A 21,660-nucleotide genomic window follows, 5' to 3' on the forward strand; every position below is an offset into this window, starting at 1 on the left:
CATCTTGTGCACTGGCGCTGGGTTGGTGGCCATCTTGTACTGTGGTGCGGGCTCAGCAGACATGACGTGAACAGTCTCTGGATTGACAGACGTGACGTGAACACTCCTGGGAATCTCTAGGATCTTTGACAGCATGGAGAAATAATCCAAAAACGTCTCAGGGGCCATCTTGGGCGTTGTCGCTGAGCTGGCGGCCATCTTGCACCGTGGCGCTGGGCTGGTGACCACTTTGTGCTGTGGCGCTGTGCTGGCATCCATTTGCCTCGTAGCGCTGGGTTGACGGCCATCTTGTGCAGTGTCGCTGGACCTGCGGCCATCCTGGGCAGTGGTGCTGGGCCGGCGGCCATCTTGTGCTGTGGTGGACAGCCGGAAACAAGGCCTGGTGACGATGAGGAAGTTTCAACCTCTCTGGCACGCCATCAACAGGTAGGGTTGCCAAATATTCCAAATAAAACTGAATCGTCCCATATTTAAGGCATCAAAGAAGCGTTAATCAATTCACTTGACTTCACTGTACACATTTTCATTTCTGCAAATCAGTTTGGGTGAATGCAAACAATGTTATTACTGATCATGAGCACAAGATCCAGCTAGGCAAGAAAACATACAATCGACCTGAGGGAAGAAGTCTTTCACTATTGTAATAACATTTAAAATTTGTTTATATATTTTAATTTCTAGCGTGTTCTTTAACTTGGACCTCATTTTTGAAAAACTAATTCAACCACCAAAAGCATCCCACTGTCTCGGAGTTCTCTTTAATTAAAAATTTACATTCATTCATTCATAGGCTGTATGGTTAACCCTTAAAGGTACAGGTTATAGGACCTGCCACTATAATAGCATACATTTTCTGTAAAGATACGAATCAAAACAACTCACCTGTCGAGTAAAATACAAGCGAGATCGGCATCTCTTTCTAGTTGAAGTTTGTCGCGAAGCTCTCTCCATTTAGAAAATGCAACATCGATATTAATCCTCGCTCTTTCTCTCCTCTTGTCCCAAACTCTTCTCGTGTCGTTTGGTTGTCCCGTACGCTTACGTTTACGGGAGCTGTCCTTGTCGACAGAACCAGCGGCAGACGGTAAACAGTAATTATGTTCCATAAATAAGTAACACAGTCCACATTAAACGTGCAAGAAGAAGTAAATAAGGACCTGCTTGAAGCAAGCTAGTGGTTTGCTGGACGCTAGACACTACTTCTGCATTTGTTGATTGCATAAGGAAATATATTTTTTTATATGGAAAACTATCAACTATATCATTTTCATATCATTTTTTTTTTTTTTTTACTTCTCAACTATACATTTATGCTGTGTTTTTGTGGAAATTTGGGAGTTCTTAACCTATTTACTATACAAATACTTAACTAGGCCATACATTTGCTCATGAAAAATATTTTTTTAAAGAAAGAAAATCACTTAAATGTTGATCTTAATTAAACTTAAATTGTTTTTGGACATTACTCTATGTGTTAGGGATAGAATATTGACATCTGCTGGTTTGTGGAAATTATTTAGAATAATTTAGAAATTATAATTAAAGAAAGAAAGTGACAAGACCACAAATATCCAAGAGAGGTCCATAGGGACTCATTTCATTTTCACTTAATTTTTCTTGATGAATCAACTCCTCCTCACAACTTTATGTGAATTACAACTTTATGTTACTTTTGTGAATATATATTTAAACATTCTGAAAAATCTGTATTTTTGCCAAATTTAGAATACATTGTTGTTGTCTGATATATTTTGAATTATCTGCTTTTGCTAATTATTATACATAAATTTAGACATACCTTTTCTCTCTCTTTCTCTCTCTCCCTCTCTCTGTGTGTGTGTGTGTGAGAGAGAGAGAGAGAGAGAGAGAGAGAGAGAGAGAGAGAGAGAAGAAACATGCTTGTTCCATGTTGCATTTGTTAAATTTTTTAGATTTATGCCAGTTTAGTTGATTTTATTTGCTAATTTCTATGAAAATGCTCTCTGTTGCAGTCACATATACGCGTGTGTGTGTGTGTGTGTGTGTGAGATAGAAAGTTCATTCCACTATTTATTTATGCTCCAGGACCAGACCTTGATTTAAATGTAATTTCTTCTAGATTTATGCCTGTTTTGTTTATTTGCCAGTTTCTGTAAAAATGCTCTCTGTTGCAGTCACATACATTTGTGTGTGTTTGTTGTGTGTGTGTGTGTGTGTGTGTGTGTGAGAGATAGAAAGTTTGTTCCACTTTGTGTATATTTTCTAGGACCAGACCTTGATTTAAATGTAATTTTATTTTAGATTTATGCCAGTTTTGTTTATTTTATTCACCAATTTCTGTAAAAATGCTCTCTGTTGGGGACACATACATGTGTGTGTGTATGAAATGGAAAGTTTGTTCCATGTTTTATTCATGCTCCAGGACCAGACCTTGGTTTGTATGAAGAAATTTTCCGATTTATAATCTATGTAGTTTTATTTTTTTGACAAACAAAATGAAAATAAGTAATTTTTTCACATTTTCAATATGGGGTCATTTTGACCCCAAACACCTTAAAAGGTTACCTGTAGAACAACCAAATTAAACCCATGTTTAGGTAGATTATTTAGGAAAAGTAAATGTTTTACCAGATGCAAAGTAATTAACATTGAGCAACATATTCCAGAAAATATTTTTCCAGTTTTTGATTATTCAGACATTTTGTTAGTGAAACACTTGTGAATTAAATTAAATTATATTCCAGTTTTAAATGTGCTTCTGATTACAGGGATTAGACAAGATCTGCAATTTCCATTTGACAGGCCGCTAAGTAAATTCACTCATCCTTTGTTCATATTGGTCATCTCTCGCTCTGCATTGATATGGATGATGAGTCCACAGAGCCCCTGACCCGCTCTGCTGATTTAATGGACAGCTGTGTGTGGGTGGCTGGTTTGTGGAGATGGACCCAAAGTTTATTGGTTGACTGGCAGTGCAGGTCTCAGTTTGAATACTTATACATATTTAATATTGCTCAGATCCATGCCGTGGGCATGTCTACAATGGACAGTGAACGGAGGCCTAGCTGCTTTGTGTTGGCACAATGCGATTAATAAATAAACACCAAGCAACTTTTCCCCTCTCTCATTCTTCACATTTTTCTTTACTCCGTGGTTATGTGGACAGCATATTATGAGACTTTTTGAGTGCTCAGAGCAAAAGGGGGGGGGGGGTTCTTGACTGATGGGAGCTTACAGCAGAGCTGGAGAGAAGGTATTACAAACACTTTGAAACACAGGGTTAGTTCACTCAAAAATGAAAATTGTGTCATTAATGACTCACCCTCATGTCGTTCCAAACCCATAAGATCTCCGTTCATCTTCAGAACACAGTTTAAGATATTTTAGATTTAGTCAGAGAGCTTTCTGTCCCTCCATTGAAAATGTATGTACGGTATACTGTCCATGTCCAGAAAGGTAAGAAAAACATCATCAAAGTAGTCCATGTGACATCACAGGGTCAGTTAGAATTTGTTACAGCATTGAAAATAACAAAAATTACGACTTTATTCAGCATTGTCTTCTCTTCCGGGTCTGTTGTGAGCGCGACTGCTGTGACTGCTGACGTATGACACTGCTGACATGTTATCTTTGTTATTGGGTGCACCAGAAAACATGTCAGCAGCGTCATACGTCAGCAGTCACAGCAGATTAAGAAAGATTAAGTGGATATTTGAATTAAATGAATTAAACAAAACATTGAAACTCTAAGAGTATATTAAGGCAGATGCGGTAGTTACATTATCACCAACATTAAAACACGTTATTAACTTAATGTTATCAAAATCCAAAAAAGATTAACAGGATTATAAAAGTAGTCTACCTAAAAGTGTTGCACTGGCCTCATCTTGGCATTTTTTTCTTTTCCTTATCTCATACTCATGCAACTATAATTGGCTACTACTGTTATTACATGAGAGGCTGCGCGCTAAACTGGATCTCGCAGCAAAGGAGATGCTAGATTTTCCCATGGTTTGTGTTGGATAGGTAACGCATCATATTTTTTACTTCCCTCCAATCTCCGATGTAACGTTCTGGGCCAGTATCTGCACGATACCGATGACATAGAATGGATCGGGACATCCCTATATTTAACGTCAACAACAGTCCTATATTGTTATGTGTACATTGTACATTGTACAAATGAATGTGGTTCAAACAACAGAGGTGCAGTAATGTTACTGTAGGGGATTTACATTTTTCTAATATGTGGAGACTTTTATTTTGATGTTTGTCGTGGGCGCCGCCATTTTGTAGGTTTTGACGAGTTGCGCGGAGAGAGCGAGAGAGCGGAGAAGAGCAGCAGTGAGCTGAAATTGAATGTTGATCTTGGGTAGTCAATCGCGGGAAAAAGTCCCGTTTAGACTCGCGACATATATAAGAGCTGCATGACGTTGCTTCTGAGTCTTCGTGTATATGAACAAGTTTAACGAAGTAAGCGTTAAAATGAGTTTTCTGCCGTGTTCATGCATGAAGCTGGACAAAAGGCCTGTTAGTTTCATTAAGTCTCAGTCACGTAGGAGTTAAACAGTCTCGTGTTTTCTTTGCTTCAAACAGTTTTTGTTTCATTTGTTCAAACGAACTTGAAACAGTGATTGCTGTTACTGATCGTGTGAATTAAGGTTCGCTGAGTCATCGGATAGGGTCGTGCGTTGTTTGTCTTCTCATTGTGCCTCCATCAGCTGGGATTGGGGCCTCGTTGAATCAAGCTGCCGTCGTCAGGATCGCGAGGACAATCGCTGAGGGTTAGTGAGTGAAGAAACAGTACCCTGCCATCCATTGGACATCTTTCAGCACCTCATTCATGAACCAAGAGTGGTGATAAAAATTATTTTCCTCTTTTCCTTCTGAAAACTGGTAAGCAAACTGCCATTTTCTGTAAGTGAGTCATCTGAACTGTTAAATCATACAGATATTTTGATGGAACTGTGATCAGTGAATTTTCCTGCGAAGGGATTCATAGTCTTTCTTTTGTGTACATAACTGAACTTTTTGGGACTGTGAACTCCATATATGGATAGAGTATAACTTTTCACCTTTTTTTTCCTGGATTTTTGAATTGGATCTTGGATTTTTGAGCCGGATTGAAGTGAACTTCAAAGTGTACTTTGTTTGAAAGGTTGAGTTAACTGTGAAACGTTTTGTTTAAGGTTATTTACAATAAGTGACACTGATTCTTACTTTCCTCAGATTGAACTGTAACTGACACAAATCTGTTGATTTTTCATCTCTATTATTTTCCACATTTCTTTTATTTCACTTTGATTTGTTTACACTTGAAATTGTTTTGTAAACTTTGTGAAAACAAGGAAAACGTAATCATTTAAAATCTTGCAGTACAAATAAATGTAAAATTTGTTTGTTAACTGAAAACTGTTTATGCTAATTTTGAGTCACTTATACTAAGGAGTGGGGGCGTCTTACCTATCCTGTTAGATTCAGGGGAGGGCGGGTTTTGCAGTTAACTAGGTTTACCTCCTGAGTTTTCTACATACACACACTTCAGGTGGCTGCCGTGTATTGAGTAAATCCTGAAGCCCACCTCGCTGATTCTTGAGCATTACACATTGCAACACGATAGACACTACATACAACTAGTCTAACAGTTGTACAAAGACTAAAAGCATTGGGTGGGGGGACTAGGATCCTGTTGCTCACTCAGTCATCCTTAGTATAGTGCTGAATATTTCCCCCACAAGGCGGTGGCATATTCCCCTCCGCCACATATTGGCGTCACGAACAGGATCAATTCCTGGTTCCTGATTCAGTGTAAGTGCATGGTCCTAGAGCCGACACTATGGCTGAACTGGATGAGTTAAAGAAACAGTTTGAAGAGATGCAAAGGCGTTTCGGTGAGCAGACATGCATGTTAGAGCAAGCCAGAGCCGAACAGAGAGAGGCGCTTTCCCTCGCTAAAACTGTTATTGAACAACAGGCTGCCGCTCAGAGAGCACCATCTACTGTTTACATCCCTAGGGATCGTAAGCTTCCAGAGTTCACCGGATGTCGTTCCAAGCCTGGTGAGTTGAGTATAGAAGAATGGATAAGTTCAATGAAGTCCGCCTTCAAGGTGATGAAAATTCCTGAAGAAGACAGAATTGAGTTTGTTAAGCAGTATTTAAAAGATGAGGCTAAGATGACAGTCAAGATCACACTCAACGGAAAGGAGAAGTCAGTGGATGAGATTTTCGATGCTTTGGATCAGACTTATGGGGACAAACTTCCCATTGGCAGCAGACTGAAAGAGTTTTATGACCGCAAACAAATGCCTGGAGAAACAATCCGTTCTTATGCTTATGACTTGCAGGAGAAGCTAAGTATCATCCAGAGTCGAGAGCCGTCTAGAGTTCCTGATGCTGATGGAGTTTTGAAGGAACAGCTTGTGTTGGGCCTGAAAGACGATTCGCTACGGCGTGAAATGAAGAGGAGAGTTAAAACTGAGAAGGACCTGACATTCATCCAGCTTATGCAGGAAGTTATTACTTGGTCTGAAGAAGAGGAGGTGCAGGTTCCAAGCAATCCGAGAACGAGTACTCGTCCACGTGGTGTCGTTCATGCTACCACTGCAACAGAGAGCTCTTCAGCCCCTCTCACCCTGGAGTCACTCCATGAAGCCATTCAACAGATAGCTGCCCGACAAGAAGAACTGTTTCAGATGGTAAACAGCAAAGAAAAATTGAAACCTGCAGTGAAGGAAAACAAGGCAAAAAGTGCACCTTTGAAAGATAGTGAAGGAAGGTACATCTGTTATACGTGTGGTAAGCCAGGACACACAAGCCGACGTTGTCTTCAGAGCAGAGAAAACTCTAGTAGAATGCAACCTAACACAGCAGAGATAGAAAAGACAGCTGACAGAGACACTTCAGTACTAGAGAGTCCAGGTCCATCCGTTATAAGAAGTCATACTGCAGACTGTGATACAGAGAACGTTTCCAAGTCACTTTCCGAAAGTGCTTTTGGTGATTGTATAACCATTGAGGTGAAAATTGCGGGAATCAGAACAATCTGTCTCTTGGACACAGGGTCAGAAGTGACTACTATCACCGAGTCACATTTTAAGAATCACTTTGGAGAAGTTGTTCTGTCGTCTGCCAACTGGGTCCGACTTACAGCAGCAAATGGCCTAGACATTCCCATCATTGGATGTCTGGAAGCAGACATAGAGTGTTTTGGGAAGACGTTGCATGAAAAGTGCGTGTTTGTGATCAAAGAGAGCGATTCTAATGGGACAGAATTGAAAGGATTGCCTGGCATTATTGGGATGAATGTGTTGAGTGAAGTTAATGATCTATTTATGACTACTAAAGACATGAAGAAGATGGACAGGTATAGCCATGGTTTTAGGGAGGCAAAAGTCCAGCGAGTTTTAGCTAACATAAAGATGCAGACTGAGGCACTGAGTTGTGGTGACAAGATTGGCTTTGTGAAGGTTGCTGGGAAGCAATCAGTAACTATTCCACCATTCAGTGAACGTGTTTTAGAAGGCCGCTGCAGGATACCACCAAAAGTGAGCTGTCAAGTGTTGGTTGAGGCCTCGTCAAATGTCAGTTTGCCTAAGAGTGTTCTGATTGCTAATGTGCTTGCTAAGACTGCCGATGGTAAAGTTCCAGTCAGAGTGTTAAATTCTAGTGAAAAGCCTGTAAAGCTCCCACCACGATGTAGGATCGCAGCACTGTCCAAGCCCCAGGAAGTTGTGCCAAGGGTGCTCGTCGAGTTTGAGGAAAAAGAGAATGCTTTGCATGTTAAAGCTGTGCAGCAACATAAGGTGAAGGCAGAGATAAGCACTTCAGAACAGCTGCCAGTTCCAGTGCAAATTAATCTAGAGAACCTCACAGAAACACAACGTTGCAAACTCCAAAACTTACTGGCTAAGCACAGTGATGTGTTTTCAAAGAACGATTGTGACTTCGGTTATACAACTGCTGTCACACATAGTGTTCCAACAGGAGATGCTCCTCCCATTAAGCAAAGACATCGCAGAATCCCACCTCAGGTTTTTCAGGAAGTGAAAAAACATGTTCAAGATTTAGTATCTCAAGGTATTCTCAGAGAAAGCTGTAGCCCATGGGCATCTCCAGCTGTGATTGTGATCAAGAAGGATGGCAGCGTACGCTTTTGCTGTGATTACAGAAGGTTGAATAAAGTGACCTGCAAAGATGCTTATCCTCTCCCTCGTGTGGAGGAATCGTTGGATGCCTTGGGAAATGCACAGCTGTTCTCCACACTTGATCTTACCTCCGGGTATTTCCAAGTAGCGATGAGTGAGGAGGATAGAACAAAGACGGCGGTCACCACTCCCTTTGGACTGTTTGAATGGACCAGGATGCCATTTGGACTTTGCAATGCACCTGCAACATTCCAGCGTCTGATGGGGGTGGTGCTCGGTGATCTAACGTTTGACATACTGCTCATCTACCTTGATGGCATCATTGTTTTTTCGAAAGACTTCGAAACCCATTGTCAAAGACTGGAAATAGTATTCAATCGATTGAGACAGCATGGTTTGAAACTGAAACCCAGCAAGTGTTTCCTTTTGAAACCCGAAGTGAAATTCTTGGGTCACCTTATTTCTTCCCAGGGAATAAAGGTGGATGGAGAGAAAACTCAGGTTTTGGAATCCTGGCCTGCACCCACGAATGTCAGAGAGTTAAGACAGATCCTTGGATTCATGAGTTACTACAGGAGGTTTGTTCCTGGTTTTGCTCAGTTAGCCCGGCCCCTTCATGCCCTGGTTGGTAAAGGAGGGAAAGAGAAAATCATTGAACCCCTTAACTGGACAACAGAATGTCAAACTGCATTTGACAAACTCAAGCAGTGTTTAATGTCTCCGCCAGTTCTCGCGTACCCAGATTTCAGTCAGTCTTTTGTACTCACAACTGATGGAAGCCTGCATGGTCTTGGAGCTGTGTTAAGTCAACGACAAGGAGGGGTTGAGCGTGTGATTGCGTATGCAAGTCGGGGTCTTCGTGGATCAGAAAAGAATGATAGAAATTACAGTGCTTTCAAGCTAGAGCTACTTGCCTTGAAATGGGCTGTAACTGAAAAGTTCAAAGAATACCTGATCTACTCCAAGTTCTCTGTGATAACTGATCACAACCCTTTGCGCTACTTGGCGACCGCTAATTTAGGAGCTGTTGAACAACGGTGGATAGCTCAGTTGTCAGAATTTGATTTTGAAGTCTACTACAAACCAGGACGGCAAAACACAAATGCCGATGTGTTATCACGGATTCCATCCAGTGAGGAGCCTGAGCAAGAGGACTCTGCTAAAGACTTCATTAGGATGAATTCAGATGAAGTGCGTGCATGTTTATGGCCAGTTGCCAACAAGCATCAGATAGTACAAGCATCGGTTCAGGTATCAGTGACAAGGAAAGTCCCCGGATATAGCTGGAGTGATATAGAAGAGCAACAAAAGATCGACCCTCATATAGCTCCTATATACCGTGCTGTACTAACCAACAAGAACCTGAGTCCAGTTGAGCAACGCAATATGGATGTTGAGTTAAAAAAGCTTTCTAGACAATTCACACGACTCAAGCTTAAAAAAGGAGTGATGTTCCGTTCCATCTTTGATCCCCGGGACGGAGAAGAAATTTGTCAAGTAGTGGTTCCAGAACCCTTGCGTTACAAAGTGTACGAGAGTCAGCATGATCATTGTGGCCATTTTGGAGAAAGAAGCACGCTGGAGCGCATGAGGCGGAGCTATTACTGGCCGACAATGAGTAAGGATATTCAAAACTGGATTCAGGAATGCAAGAGATGTGCCCTTGCTAAAGACGTTTTTCCTAAAATACGAGCCCCAATGACATGTACTAATGTATCTGCCCCGCTGGAAGTCCTTGCTATGGATTATACAGTCTTGGAGGAATCTTTGGGAGGATATGAAAATGTCCTCGTCCTAACTGACATGTTTACTCGTTTCACGGTAGCAGTGCCAACCAGAAATCAGACCGCTCATACCACTGCAAAAGCCCTTGTGCAGCATTGGTTTGTCCACTACGGCTGTCCTGCACGACTACATTCCGACCAAGGTCGATGTTTTGAAGCAAATGTCATCAAAGAACTGTGTAAAGTCTATGGAATCGGAAAGAGTCGCACCACTCCGTATCATCCACAGGGTAACTCCCAGTGCGAAAGATTTAATAGAACCATGCATGATATGCTAAGGACGTTACCCCCGGAAAAGAAAAGGAATTGGAAACAGTATCTGCCCGAGTTGGCGATGGCATACAATAGCCGAATCCACACTTCAACTGGCTATTCGCCATTCTATTTAATGTTTGGGAGGGATGCCAGAATGCCGATGGATATCCTTAATGGGAGAGACTTGGAGGACAGTAGAGCTGACAATCTTGATGATTGGGTGAAAAACCATCATGATAGATTAAAGACCGCTGTTGAAGTAGCCAACTCAGCAGCACAGGAAGCTTCAAGGCGAAGAAAAAGAGCTTATGATCGGAAATCGCATGCCGCACTTATGAGACCTGGTGACCGTGTTCTGTTACGGAATCATTCACATAGGGGAAGGAATAAGATACAAGACCATTGGGAACCCTTGCCTTACACTGTAGTGAAACAGAATCACGCAGACACTCCAGTTTACACCATTCGCCCAGAGAAAGGGGGCCCATGTAAAGTTGTACATAGGGATCAACTCAAGCCTTGCACTTTTCAGTCATCACTACCACCTTGCACATCTAGACGTGAATCTAGAGCACACATAGGTCAGGCACACACTGATTCAGAAGATTCTGATGTTCTTCCAGTCCCTGTTGTTACATTTGCACCCGCTACACTCACAGACACACAAGGTAGAAGGGCAGGTGGGGATGAATCAGAGATAGGTATCAGGGACCATGTCGATGAAATGTCAGCTGATGATTCAGTAGAACAGTCTGTACTTGAGTCTATGAGTTCAGGTGGCTCCGAAGCTGAAAGTGAAAATGAAAGTATTACTGAACCTAGACGTTCACAGCGTTTGAACAGAGGTACTTTACCCGTTAGGTATAGGACTGACTATGTCTTGAAATAAGCTTATGTCAACCTGAAGGTTTGTATGTTTCTTTTAATATGAAGGTTTTTCAATCTTGCTAATTGAAAGTGTTTAATTGCTGTACTTGATGTTTTCTTGTGTGGAAAGAATATTTACCTGCTATTCTCTGTCATTTATTTTTCAGGACTGAGTTGCTGAATGGAAGTCCGGTGGCATGGCAGGGTTTAGCAGGGGGGAATGTAGGGGATTTACATTTTTCTAATATGTGGAGACTTTTATTTTGATGTTTGTCGTGGGCGCCGCCATTTTGTAGGTTTTGACGAGTTGCGCGGAGAGAGCGAGAGAGCGGAGAAGAGCAGCAGTGAGCTGAAATTGAATGTTGATCTTGGGTAGTCAATCGCGGGAAAAAGTCCCGTTTAGACTCGCAACATATATAAGAGCTGCATGACGTTGCTTCTGAGTCTTCGTGTATATGAACAAGTTTAATGAAGTAAGCGTTAAAATGAGTTTTCTGCCGTGTTCATGCATGAAGCTGGACAAAAGGCCTGTTAGTTTCATTAAGTCTCAGTCACGTAGGAGTTAAACAGTCTCGTGTTTTCTTTGCTTCAAACTGTTTTTGTTTCATTTGTTCAAACGAACTTGAAACAGTGATTGCTGTTACTGATCGTGTGAATTAAGGTTCGCTGAGTCATCGGATAGGGTCGTGCGTTGTTTGTCTTCTCATTGTGCCTCCATCAGCTGGGATTGGGGCCTCGTTGAATCAAGCTGCCGTCGTCAGGATCGCGAGGACAATCGCTGAGGGTTAGTGAGTGAAGAAACAGTACCCTGCCATCCATTGGACATCTTTCAGCACCTCATTCATGAACCAAGAGTGGTGATAAAAATTATTTTCCTCTTTTCCTTCTGAAAACTGGTAAGCAAACTGCCATTTTCTGTAAGTGAGTCATCTGAACTGTTAAATCATACAGATATTTTGATGGAACTGTGATCAGTGAATTTTCCTGCGAAGGGATTCATAGTCTTTCTTTTGTGTACATAACTGAACTTTTTGGGACTGTGAACTCCATATATGGATAGAGTATAACTTTTCACCTTTTTTTTCCTGGATTTTTGAATTGGATCTTGGATTTTTGAGCCGGATTGAAGTGAACTTCAAAGTGTACTTTGTTTGAAAGGTTGAGTTAACTGTGAAACGTTTTGTTTAAGGTTACTTATAATAAGTGACACTGATTCTTACTTTGCTCAGATTGAACTGTAACTGACACAAATCTGTTGATTTTTCATCTCTATTATTTTCCACATTTCTTTTATTTCACTTTGATTTGTTTACACTTGAAATTGTTTTGTAAACTTTGTGAAAACAAGGAAAACGTAATCATTTAAAATCTTGCAGTACAAATAAATGTAAAATTTGTTTGTTAACTGAAAACTGTTTATGCTAATTTTGAGTCACTTATACTAAGGAGTGGGGGCGTCTTACCTATCCTGTTAGATTCAGGGGAGGGCGGGTTTTGCAGTTAACTAGGTTTACCTCCTGAGTTTTCTACATACACACACTTCAGGTGGCTGCCGTGTATTGAGTAAATCCTGAAGCCCACCTCGCTGATTCTTGAGCATTACACATTGCAACACGATAGACACTACATACAACTAGTCTAACAGTTGTACAAAGACTAAAAGCATTGGGTGGGGGGACTAGGATCCTGTTGCTCACTCAGTCATCCTTAGTATAGTGCTGAATATTTCCCCCACAAGGCGGTGGCATATTCCCCTCCGCCACATTACTATAGATTCAGTAAACAGTAATGACTACTTGGTTAGTTTCTCTATGTTTGGGAACTGTGTTAGAATGCCCAGTGAGGCTGAAAACATGGGTCTTCTCAACCTGATGTAAACACACTAACTAGCAGAAGTGTTTGTGGGCAGGCCAGGGTGTTCGTATTTTGTGGGCAGGCAGCGACATATATAGGTAACAGGCAGAAGATTCAAAAATATGAGAATCTAGGAGTATAGCTCAAATATATTTAGGGAAAGTCATGTGACATGCTCATGAACCTAGTAGCACTTGAGTAGAGCTCCGTACATCTGGCCCTTTTTTGCTGATTTTATTTTTATTTTTTTTATTATTCATTAAAGGGGGGGTGAAATGCTATTTCATGCATACTGAGTTTTTTACACTGTTAAAGAGTTGGATTCCCATGCTAAACATGGACAAAGTTTCAAAAATTAAGTTGTACGTTTGAAGGAGTATTTTTGTTCCAAAAATACTCCTTCCGGTTTGTCACAAGTTTCGGAAAGTTTTTTTTTTCAAGTATGGGTCTGTGTGACGTTAGATGGAGCGGAATTTCCTTATATGGGTCCTAAGGGCACTTCTCCCGGAAGAGCGCGCGCTCCCGTAGAGCAGAGCAGAGACATTCACTGATCAGAGCGAGAGACCGAAATGTCACAAAAGTGTGTTTTTGGTTGCCAGGACAAGACAACCCTGCACAGATTACCAAAAAAAAAAAAAAAAAACAGCATTAAGGGACCAGTGGATGGAGTTTATTTTTACACAGCATCAACGGAGTTGTGCAAGTGTTTTTGATTGTTCCCTGCATTTCGAAGATGCTTGTTTTACAAACAAGGCCCAGTTTGACGCCGGATTTGCATATTGTTTATTGCTTAAGGATAATGCAGTCCCAACGAAAAAGGGTCACGATCGTGTGTTGGAACCGCAGGCGGTGAGTAAAACTGCTTCAAATATCTCTGTGTTGTTAACTTAGCTATCGGCGCGTAAGCACATCAAGTAAACAACATGCAATGTTGTCATCAAACTGCACTTTCCACATGTACAACTTAAAAAAAAAACAAAAAAAAACACAACATAAAGTGGAGCTTAGTCATTTTCCAAAACCGCTAAGCAAATATATACAGTTTCAATACATACTACATAGAGACGTCCTGCTGCTGCTCTTGTTAAATTTCAGCCTCTGGATCTGATTCTGGATCATAAATATACGGCTGAATCTGACTGTTAGCCATGGTTGATGTTTTTTTCCTCACGGTAATGAAAACAGAGTTTCCAGATGCTCTCAACGCAAAAGCCTACTCGCGCTCGTGATTCTTTAGCTCCGCCCACACGTCACGCCTCCAGACGCTCGTGTTTTTCAGAGAAAAAATGGTACAGACTATCTTTCTCTTATAAATATAATAAAACTAAAGACTTTTTGGAGTTATGAAGGATGCAGTACTACTCTATAGGTACTCAAGATTAACAGGATATTGAGTGAAAACGAGCATTTCACCCACCCTTTAATAATATTTTCCCAGATGGCATACAATCAGAAACAGCAGAAGTAACAGCAGGAGTTGTCTCCATCGGCTTTTCTGATTAAAAAGAAATCCAAGCCACCAACCATGGGAAATATGGTGGACAAGATGCAGACATTGTTGCACACTTCGAGAACATTCTAAGAACTGAATTCACGGCGATGCAGAAAGAGTTTGCTTGTTACATGTCAGTTGTTCAGTCGCTATGCTCTAAATTGGATCGTCTTACAGGGGAGATGAGAGAACAAAAGAAAGTTGCTGCAGATCACGAAAGGTGAGTAACCGCACACAAGCAACAGGTAATGGACTTAGAGGATCGCAATAGGCTCAGTAATCGACGTCTGGTTGGATTGCCTGAAGGTTCCGAAAAGAACAACCTTATGGGCTTTTTGAAAAGATTGCTACCAACATGGGCCCGGTTTCTCAAAAAGTTCTTATCGCTAAGTAGTTCTTAACCTATTCCTTAACCTCTCTCTTAGCCTTATGGCACGATTCCCGACACGTTCGTAGGCTAAGTATATTTTCTGTAAGTCACACTTTCGTAAGGTTGGTCTGGACCATTAGTAAACTCTCTCTTAGCGTTATTTGAGCTCAAGACGCTAGTCACCGGCGGTGACTCACCGCCACTGTATAGCAGTCTTTAGAAATCAGTGCAGCGCAATACAAGTCAAACTATGGTATGTTGACAATATTGTGCCTCTAAAATGGTTTTATGTTATGGATATTTTAAGACTAATAATAAAATATGTTTGCAATGGATACAGGCCTATTTATGAAGTTGACTTTATGTTACTGGAATAATTTTCATTTGCTTAGAACGTGTTGTCTTTCTTTACGCTGTAATGCACCTTCGCGTGAAGTGGAAAATCGATTCCTGAGTAATCGATGCCAACTAATTCAGCACTCTCACTCGGGACAGCGCTCTTGTAACGTCGGACGTAAGAGGCAGTATGTTAAGAAGCTTCCTAGGGGACACTTCAGGGAACACACTTAGGAACATAAACGACTTTGGTAAGATATATCTTTCGAGGTCTTATTAACGCAAGAGTGAGCGTTATCGGGGAACCAGGCCGTGGCTCCTGTCTCTGGCGGGCAAAGAGATTGAAGTGGATCAAGCACATTGCATGTACAAAAGGCTCTCCTCAGATCGCACTAAACCACTGGTTTTCCTCTTTAAACTTTTGCAGTACACGGACAGGGAGCTCATTCTGTGGGCTGCCAGACTTCTTGCCCCTGAGAAAACATCCAATGGAGCAACACTGTCTTTCTTTCCAGATTTTTCTCCAGTCACCACAAAAAGAAGAAATGCATTTAGGCCAGTTAGGAAGGAAATAAGAGAGGCTGGCATACAGAAATGTCTTCTTTATCCTGCAATACTCAAGGTCATCCTCAATCAAGGTGAACCTAAAATGCTATGCTCCCCAGAAAGAGCAAGAGATTTTCTCAGATCCCATTCATAATGACTCAATTTAATATGCCACAAAAAGATAGTTTAACTGGAATCACAGCTCAGAATCTGACTATCCTTTAGTATACTCTCAGTAAACTGCTAGTTTTATGCTGCAAGTATACTCATATGTTTTCTTTAAATCTTTGATCTTTTCTGTAATCTTTTCTTTACATAATACTTTATGTATACTACTATATGCCTATTTAGGTTTGAATTTGTATATATTTTGTTGTATGAATATCTGAACATACAAAACATCCAAAGAAAGAACAGGTATCTGTAAACATTTTATTCTAGCTTCATGCATTCATTTTTTAAACACTTTAATGTTGGTAAGTTTCATAAATAATAAAGAAATAATATTTTGAACGAAAAGCTGAAAAAAAGACTATGAATTGGATTCAAAATAATAATCAAATCGTAGATGGAGTTGATCAACACCCCAAAGCTTGACTGTAATTATTACCTCTTCATCGGTCGACATTTTATGTCAGGAATCTGGCAATCTCGGTCTCCACCAATCACCAATGCTCACAGTCACCTGATTATTAACCAGCCACACCTGCCCCACATCACAGAACCAATCAAGGAAACCATAAAAGCACTCACCTCCAACAGGAACAGTTTCCTTGAAATTGTCTCCTAAGCTCCTGCAAGCCCAACACAGTCTCACTCTCTACTCGTCAAATGTCTGACGCATGGTCAAGTGATCTGGCGTCACTTTTTTGACGCACTGGTTATACCTTTGGCGTTATTTTTCAACGTGCAGGTTAGTCCAATAGACTTCTATAGAACTCAGCAGCGTTTAAATTTGACGTCTTGGTTCAGCACACCGCAACTACACTGAATAAATAAAAATAAATAATAGGCTACAAAAAAAATTATATATGACAGAGATCGTTTTTATCTGGCCCTCCAACTTGTTTTTAAGGGTTTAAATATTCTCGCAATCTGATATCAAAGTGATCTCTGTGCCAAAGCTTAGCGCGTTCATCAGTGGTGAGTTTAACAACTCAACTGCAGGTAAAACAGCACTCAGCGGTGAGTTTGACCAAAGCAACGCTCAACTGCAGGGAAAACGACATAAAAGGTGAGTTTAACAACGCTCCAAGGCGCGTGCAAGTAAGCAGTTTAACCGTTTTCTTACAACCAATTTCGCTTATCGCTTATTCATAGTTCATCATCTCTATGAAATCACGTTCAAGAAGTCTCATTCAGCACACATCGCGATACTTGCCATCAGTTTCCATGTGCCACAGGGTCGGTGAGTAGATATAATTACGCTCTTTTAATGCCTGTTATAAAATTTATTCTGTCTTTATTAATCAGATTAGCGCCATATTGTTTACTCGCTGTATTATATCAGTCATCCGCGGCTGTCTTTGAGTTTCATTGCGTTTAACTAAATGAACACACCTGCTAACTAGTGTGATTAAACCCTGTCGGTCACGTGACGTGCCATAGACTTTCAATATATTCATTTCATGTCAAAGATGTAAATTTGTAGTAAAATCATGGTAACCACGACACGTACAATAGCAACAAATTAAATTTGAAGTTAAAACCCAGGAACGGGACATTTACCATGTTTTTACCTCAGTAACTGTAGTTCTACTATGGTATATTAATAACCAATACAACAATACAATAATCATCAAACTAACTTTGGTTGTACAACTGTAATGGTCGTTTTTGATGTGCTTTTATATTACAGATATCACACATTTACTGTATCATGCTTTTGATACCTTTTTATGTAAATCCAAAAAAAGTAAATAAATAAAAGGAAACATTTTCCCTTCCTGCAGTTCATTCATATCAGTTTATATTTTAAATATTTTGCTCACAAAACATTATTAAAATTCTGTTTATAATTCTATTTTATTCTACCCCTCCCCCTTTCTTATTTTTATTATTATGTATTTTTTTTTTAGCTGAAAAGATGTAAAGGAAGCAGTCATCCCTGTGGTGTTTGTGGAGAGGTTTTCCTTCAGAAATGGAGAAGACAAAAAGCTGCGGAGGCAGACATTTGCAGCAGGAAGTCTGTGTTGGTTTTACCTTTTTATCAAACTGCTGTTATAAATTGCACAGCATTTGTTGTTTCTTAAACTTTTGCACTGTCCAAATACCCACACTTACCATCTTTGCACTTGACCAATCGATTATTTATTTGACGTATTTCCTATGTTTAGGCCAAGTGTTCGAGTGAGCATGGTGACCACAAGTGTGTGTCGAACTTTTCATGACCTGATGACAGTGGTTCCCGTTCCTGATCCTGGAGAACCCCAGCACTGCACGGTTTTGGCGTCTCTCTTATCTCACAAACACACTTTTGAGGTCTTGGAGTCTTCACTGATGAGCTGATGAGTTGAATCAGGTGTGTTTGATCAGGGAGACATCTTAAATGTGCAGTGTTGGGCTTCTCCAGGACCAGGATTGGGAGCCACTGCCTTATGGGACACACTTAAGTGTTTACAGAGATTTTTAGTTTGATCATTCAACTTTGCATTTTAAAATAAATTAATTGAAAAATTATTTTCAATATCTAATAATTATTATTATTATTATTATTATTATTATTAATATTTTACATGCATTGTAAAGGTTTCCGTGACCCCTTGTGAGATCTCGACAAAAGGTCTCACAATTTATTCCAAAAATTGATGCATGATGGGATACACTAAGCCTGGTATAGAGCTCTGGAGCGGTATTGGAGATAATGTGGGTTTAGTGTTCATTAAGGGCACTGCGCTTTGGCATTATTAAGACTTGCGCACTACTGATAACAGTCCTGTTAGCTTGTAATATTTTTTTTATATATATATATATATATGAATATAGCTGTATAATTACACACACACATACGCACAGTAATGTATAAGATGCATGTAATGTAGTAATATTTTTCTTTCTTTCTGTCTTACAGGATTGTTTGCAGATAATGCTGTTCAAGCTCAACAGCTCTTTTAAGAGCCAACCCTCACAAACCTTCCTAAAAACTAAAAGAGCTGTTACTGAGTCTCAGCGAATCTTGCCATGATCAGCTCTTCCCAGGTACATTTGTTTAAAATATTTTTGAATCAACATTTACTCATCAAATGCTCTGGTCTGAATCTTATTTTAGATTAACTTAATTATATGTTTAATGAGCAATGTTAATTGCACACAGAGTAAGATTATCTTGTTTTTCAGAAGAGAAGGAAGACCAAGGAAATGATTTGCTCATGAGGAATGAAGACGGCCATCTTGAGCCCAAACAAAGACAGAAGTCCTCTGGTATGTGTGTGTTGAAGCAATGCTGTGCAATGCTGTGTTATGTGTTACAGCACTTTATGATTTTATCTCACAGGACTGTTCATCTCAGCCGTAATTTATTCTTTCTATGTTTTTATTCTTAATAAAAAAAAAAATTATATACAGCTATTACAATTAAATCATGTAGGCAAAGTGTGACTGGAATATTTTTAAACTTTAAGTAAAAAAAAAAAAAAAAAAAAAACACCAACTGTTTGTCTTAAATAAAAGAATACAAGTTTTATGTAAGTGGTTTACATTATTTCATTGTTTCATAAATGTTGTATTATAAATTGTGGATTGATAGTTGATTGGTTTGAAGCCAGGCCTTACACTAAAACACATTTGTGAGAGAAGTCAGGAACTTTGAAGATAAATTAGAGAGGGAAAAAAAGACACATTTACTGCAACAATAGATGAATTATAGAGGCAAAAAATTCTGTCACATGCTAAGGGGTGTCTCATGAGCAAGTCCTTTGCCTTAATTCTTGCAGAATGAAATTTTTATTGCAGTATTTTAATTTGTACAGATGATCTCATCAGCCAAATGGGGGGTTTTGACCAAGTGATGCTCTTGAAAGGACTGAAAGAAGAGGATGTGGTAAATTGTCTTCAGAGAAAAACCTTCTCTAAAGGTCTTAAAACAGCTTGAAGAATGGTAAGTGTACAGTACTACAAGGGTCATAGTTGCTCACCCTGCTAAAATCACACAGAACATAAGCTGAGCTCTCTGTCAATTAAACAACTTAATCTGTATTGTTTGTTTCACTTTGACCAGGTCTGGGATGTTAGGACTGAGAGATCCTCTGACTGAGAGAAGCTACACCACACCAGTGCTGGATATCAACCACAAACAGTTTCCAGACACGAGAGAAGAAGATCACGATGGGGAGATGAAACCAGTTTAGATGTGATGATGGGAATCATTATTTTCTGGAACAGTATCACATGTCTTATATGCATCACATGATCTGTATCACAGTTGACTGGATGGATTATTTTTACTTTTAAGGACATTTCATCACTCATCTGTGTGAACTGATTAATTTATGATATTAATGAATTTTTGATCCTTTATTATTTTCCTTGAATTGTGTTTGTCTTGAAGCTACTTTATCAACTTCATAGTCTATGCTTCAATAAAATTAATATGGTGAATATTGTGTGTTGAAAATTCTTGGTAAATTCATAATTTTACTAGATACTGTAGGCTACTATGGGTTTATTCTACACTTGAAAAACTACATATTAATTACCAGGATTATTTTTTGCTTAAACATTAATGACATCTGGAACAACAATACACCAGAAAGTTATTATTGTATATATTTAATCACAAATATGCCTATATATCTATATAAAGGGATTTACTAGATGAATTATTTTGAAAAGCCATTTACTTTATAGTTACAAACACTTGAGGGATAACTGAGAATGTAGCAGGAATGATCAACATGGATCTTGTACTGCATTAAATCCAAGAGCACGCACATTACTGATGTTCAGCATCTGAGGACCCAGATAAGGGGATGAGGAGGACATTTTTACACTGATTGTTGCTAATTAGTTAATATATATAGTATTCTGAGTACTCCATGAATTATTCCTTGTGGAAAAGTGAAGTATCACAATGTGTATAAATTGTCCTTGATTACTGCTTAACAGTGGGGAATAGATAATGGCATGTTGTTGCAGGTTTATCCATTATATTTATTACTGTTAACTTCAAAAATAAAATAAATAATCTATAATTTTTATTATTAAATCATTTCTTTCTAATTTTGCCATGTTTCATCAGATGGCCTCACCATGTCCTGTCAAAAGCTTTACTGCTCATGACATAAGAATAAGAAAAGGTTAGTCTATGAAAACTGTCAGATATAAATGTGACTCAGCTCAGTTTGTTGTCCATTATGAGGAGAATACATACATGTAGGTTTTACTGCCCTTCTACCCCCAGGGGCCCAGTAGCACCCCCCGGAAGAGCCAAAAACTGTACATTTGAAATGGCTGTAAATCAGAGTCCAATTAATGAATCAAAGAGAAAACCAGAAGAATTTTTACTTATGCTATGCTGATAAAATAATGTCGGGCACAGTTTTCAGAAATAAATGGAAATGTTTCATAAAGCCATTTTAAATATTGCTCCCTCTAAAATACCAAATTTCACTCTGTCTTTCAATTATATCATAGAGGTTTACACAATGAAACTATTCATATATCCAGTTTTCCATTAAATATATTATTTATTTCATTTCGTCAATAAAACGATTTAAACTACATTACCCACAAGCCTCCGTCGTTCTATATATTGAAAGGCGAAACTAGGGGCTGTTTTTTGTAGTTCATCGAAGTTATGATTAGGGTTAGGGTTAGGATCTCGCTAAAGAGGTAATTTTCCTCAACATAGCAACCCTTAATTGTTGAGTTAATATATTACTAATGTGATAATAGTAGCAAAACGTTCTTCTGTAACACGATGCGCTGTTTAGTATGGGTTAAAGGATAGTCCAACCACAGACAACCCTGCGATGACAAGGGACATTGACAGCCAATGATATCAAAGCTGAGCAGCGGCGTCACGCTTCCTTAT

General features: G+C 39.5%; 1 protein-coding gene and 2 long non-coding RNA genes across 5 annotated transcripts; all 3 read left to right on the plus strand.

Annotated features, from left to right (window-relative positions):
- Positions 1-5,815: 5,815 nt before the first annotated feature.
- On the plus strand, positions 5,816-11,368 carry LOC127939541 (uncharacterized). The gene has a single exon (XM_052536126.1). It carries the CDS (start codon positions 5,816-5,818, stop codon positions 11,051-11,053), a length of 5,238 nt encoding a protein of 1,745 aa, XP_052392086.1. The 3' UTR covers positions 11,054-11,368.
- A 5,428-nt stretch (positions 11,369-16,796) lies between these two features.
- LOC128026134 (uncharacterized) lies at positions 16,797-18,275 on the plus strand. The gene is made up of 3 exons (XR_008186357.1): positions 16,797-16,863; positions 16,950-17,037; positions 17,708-18,275. It is a non-coding gene; the product is annotated as an uncharacterized LOC128026134 (long non-coding RNA).
- A 331-nt stretch (positions 18,276-18,606) lies between these two features.
- On the plus strand, positions 18,607-20,225 carry LOC128026102 (uncharacterized). 3 transcript variants are annotated; one of them, XR_008186343.1, is made up of 4 exons: positions 18,607-18,827; positions 18,966-19,049; positions 19,598-19,725; positions 19,846-20,225. It is a non-coding gene; the product is annotated as an uncharacterized LOC128026102 (long non-coding RNA). The 3 variants fall into 3 exon arrangements; XR_008186344.1 differs by having other exon boundaries at positions 18,969-19,049; XR_008186346.1 differs by having other exon boundaries at positions 18,974-19,049.
- The last annotated feature ends 1,435 nt before the right edge of the window (positions 20,226-21,660 follow it).

Source organism: Carassius gibelio, chromosome A2 (genome assembly GCF_023724105.1).
Source record: "Carassius gibelio isolate Cgi1373 ecotype wild population from Czech Republic chromosome A2, carGib1.2-hapl.c, whole genome shotgun sequence".
NCBI lineage: Eukaryota > Metazoa > Chordata > Actinopteri > Cypriniformes > Cyprinidae > Carassius > Carassius gibelio.

Excerpts from the sequence above, each read along its gene's own strand:
- LOC127939541 (XM_052536126.1), top strand. The coding sequence starts at position 5,816 with ATGGCTGAACTGGATGAGTTAAAGAAACAGTTTGAAGAGATGCAAAGG.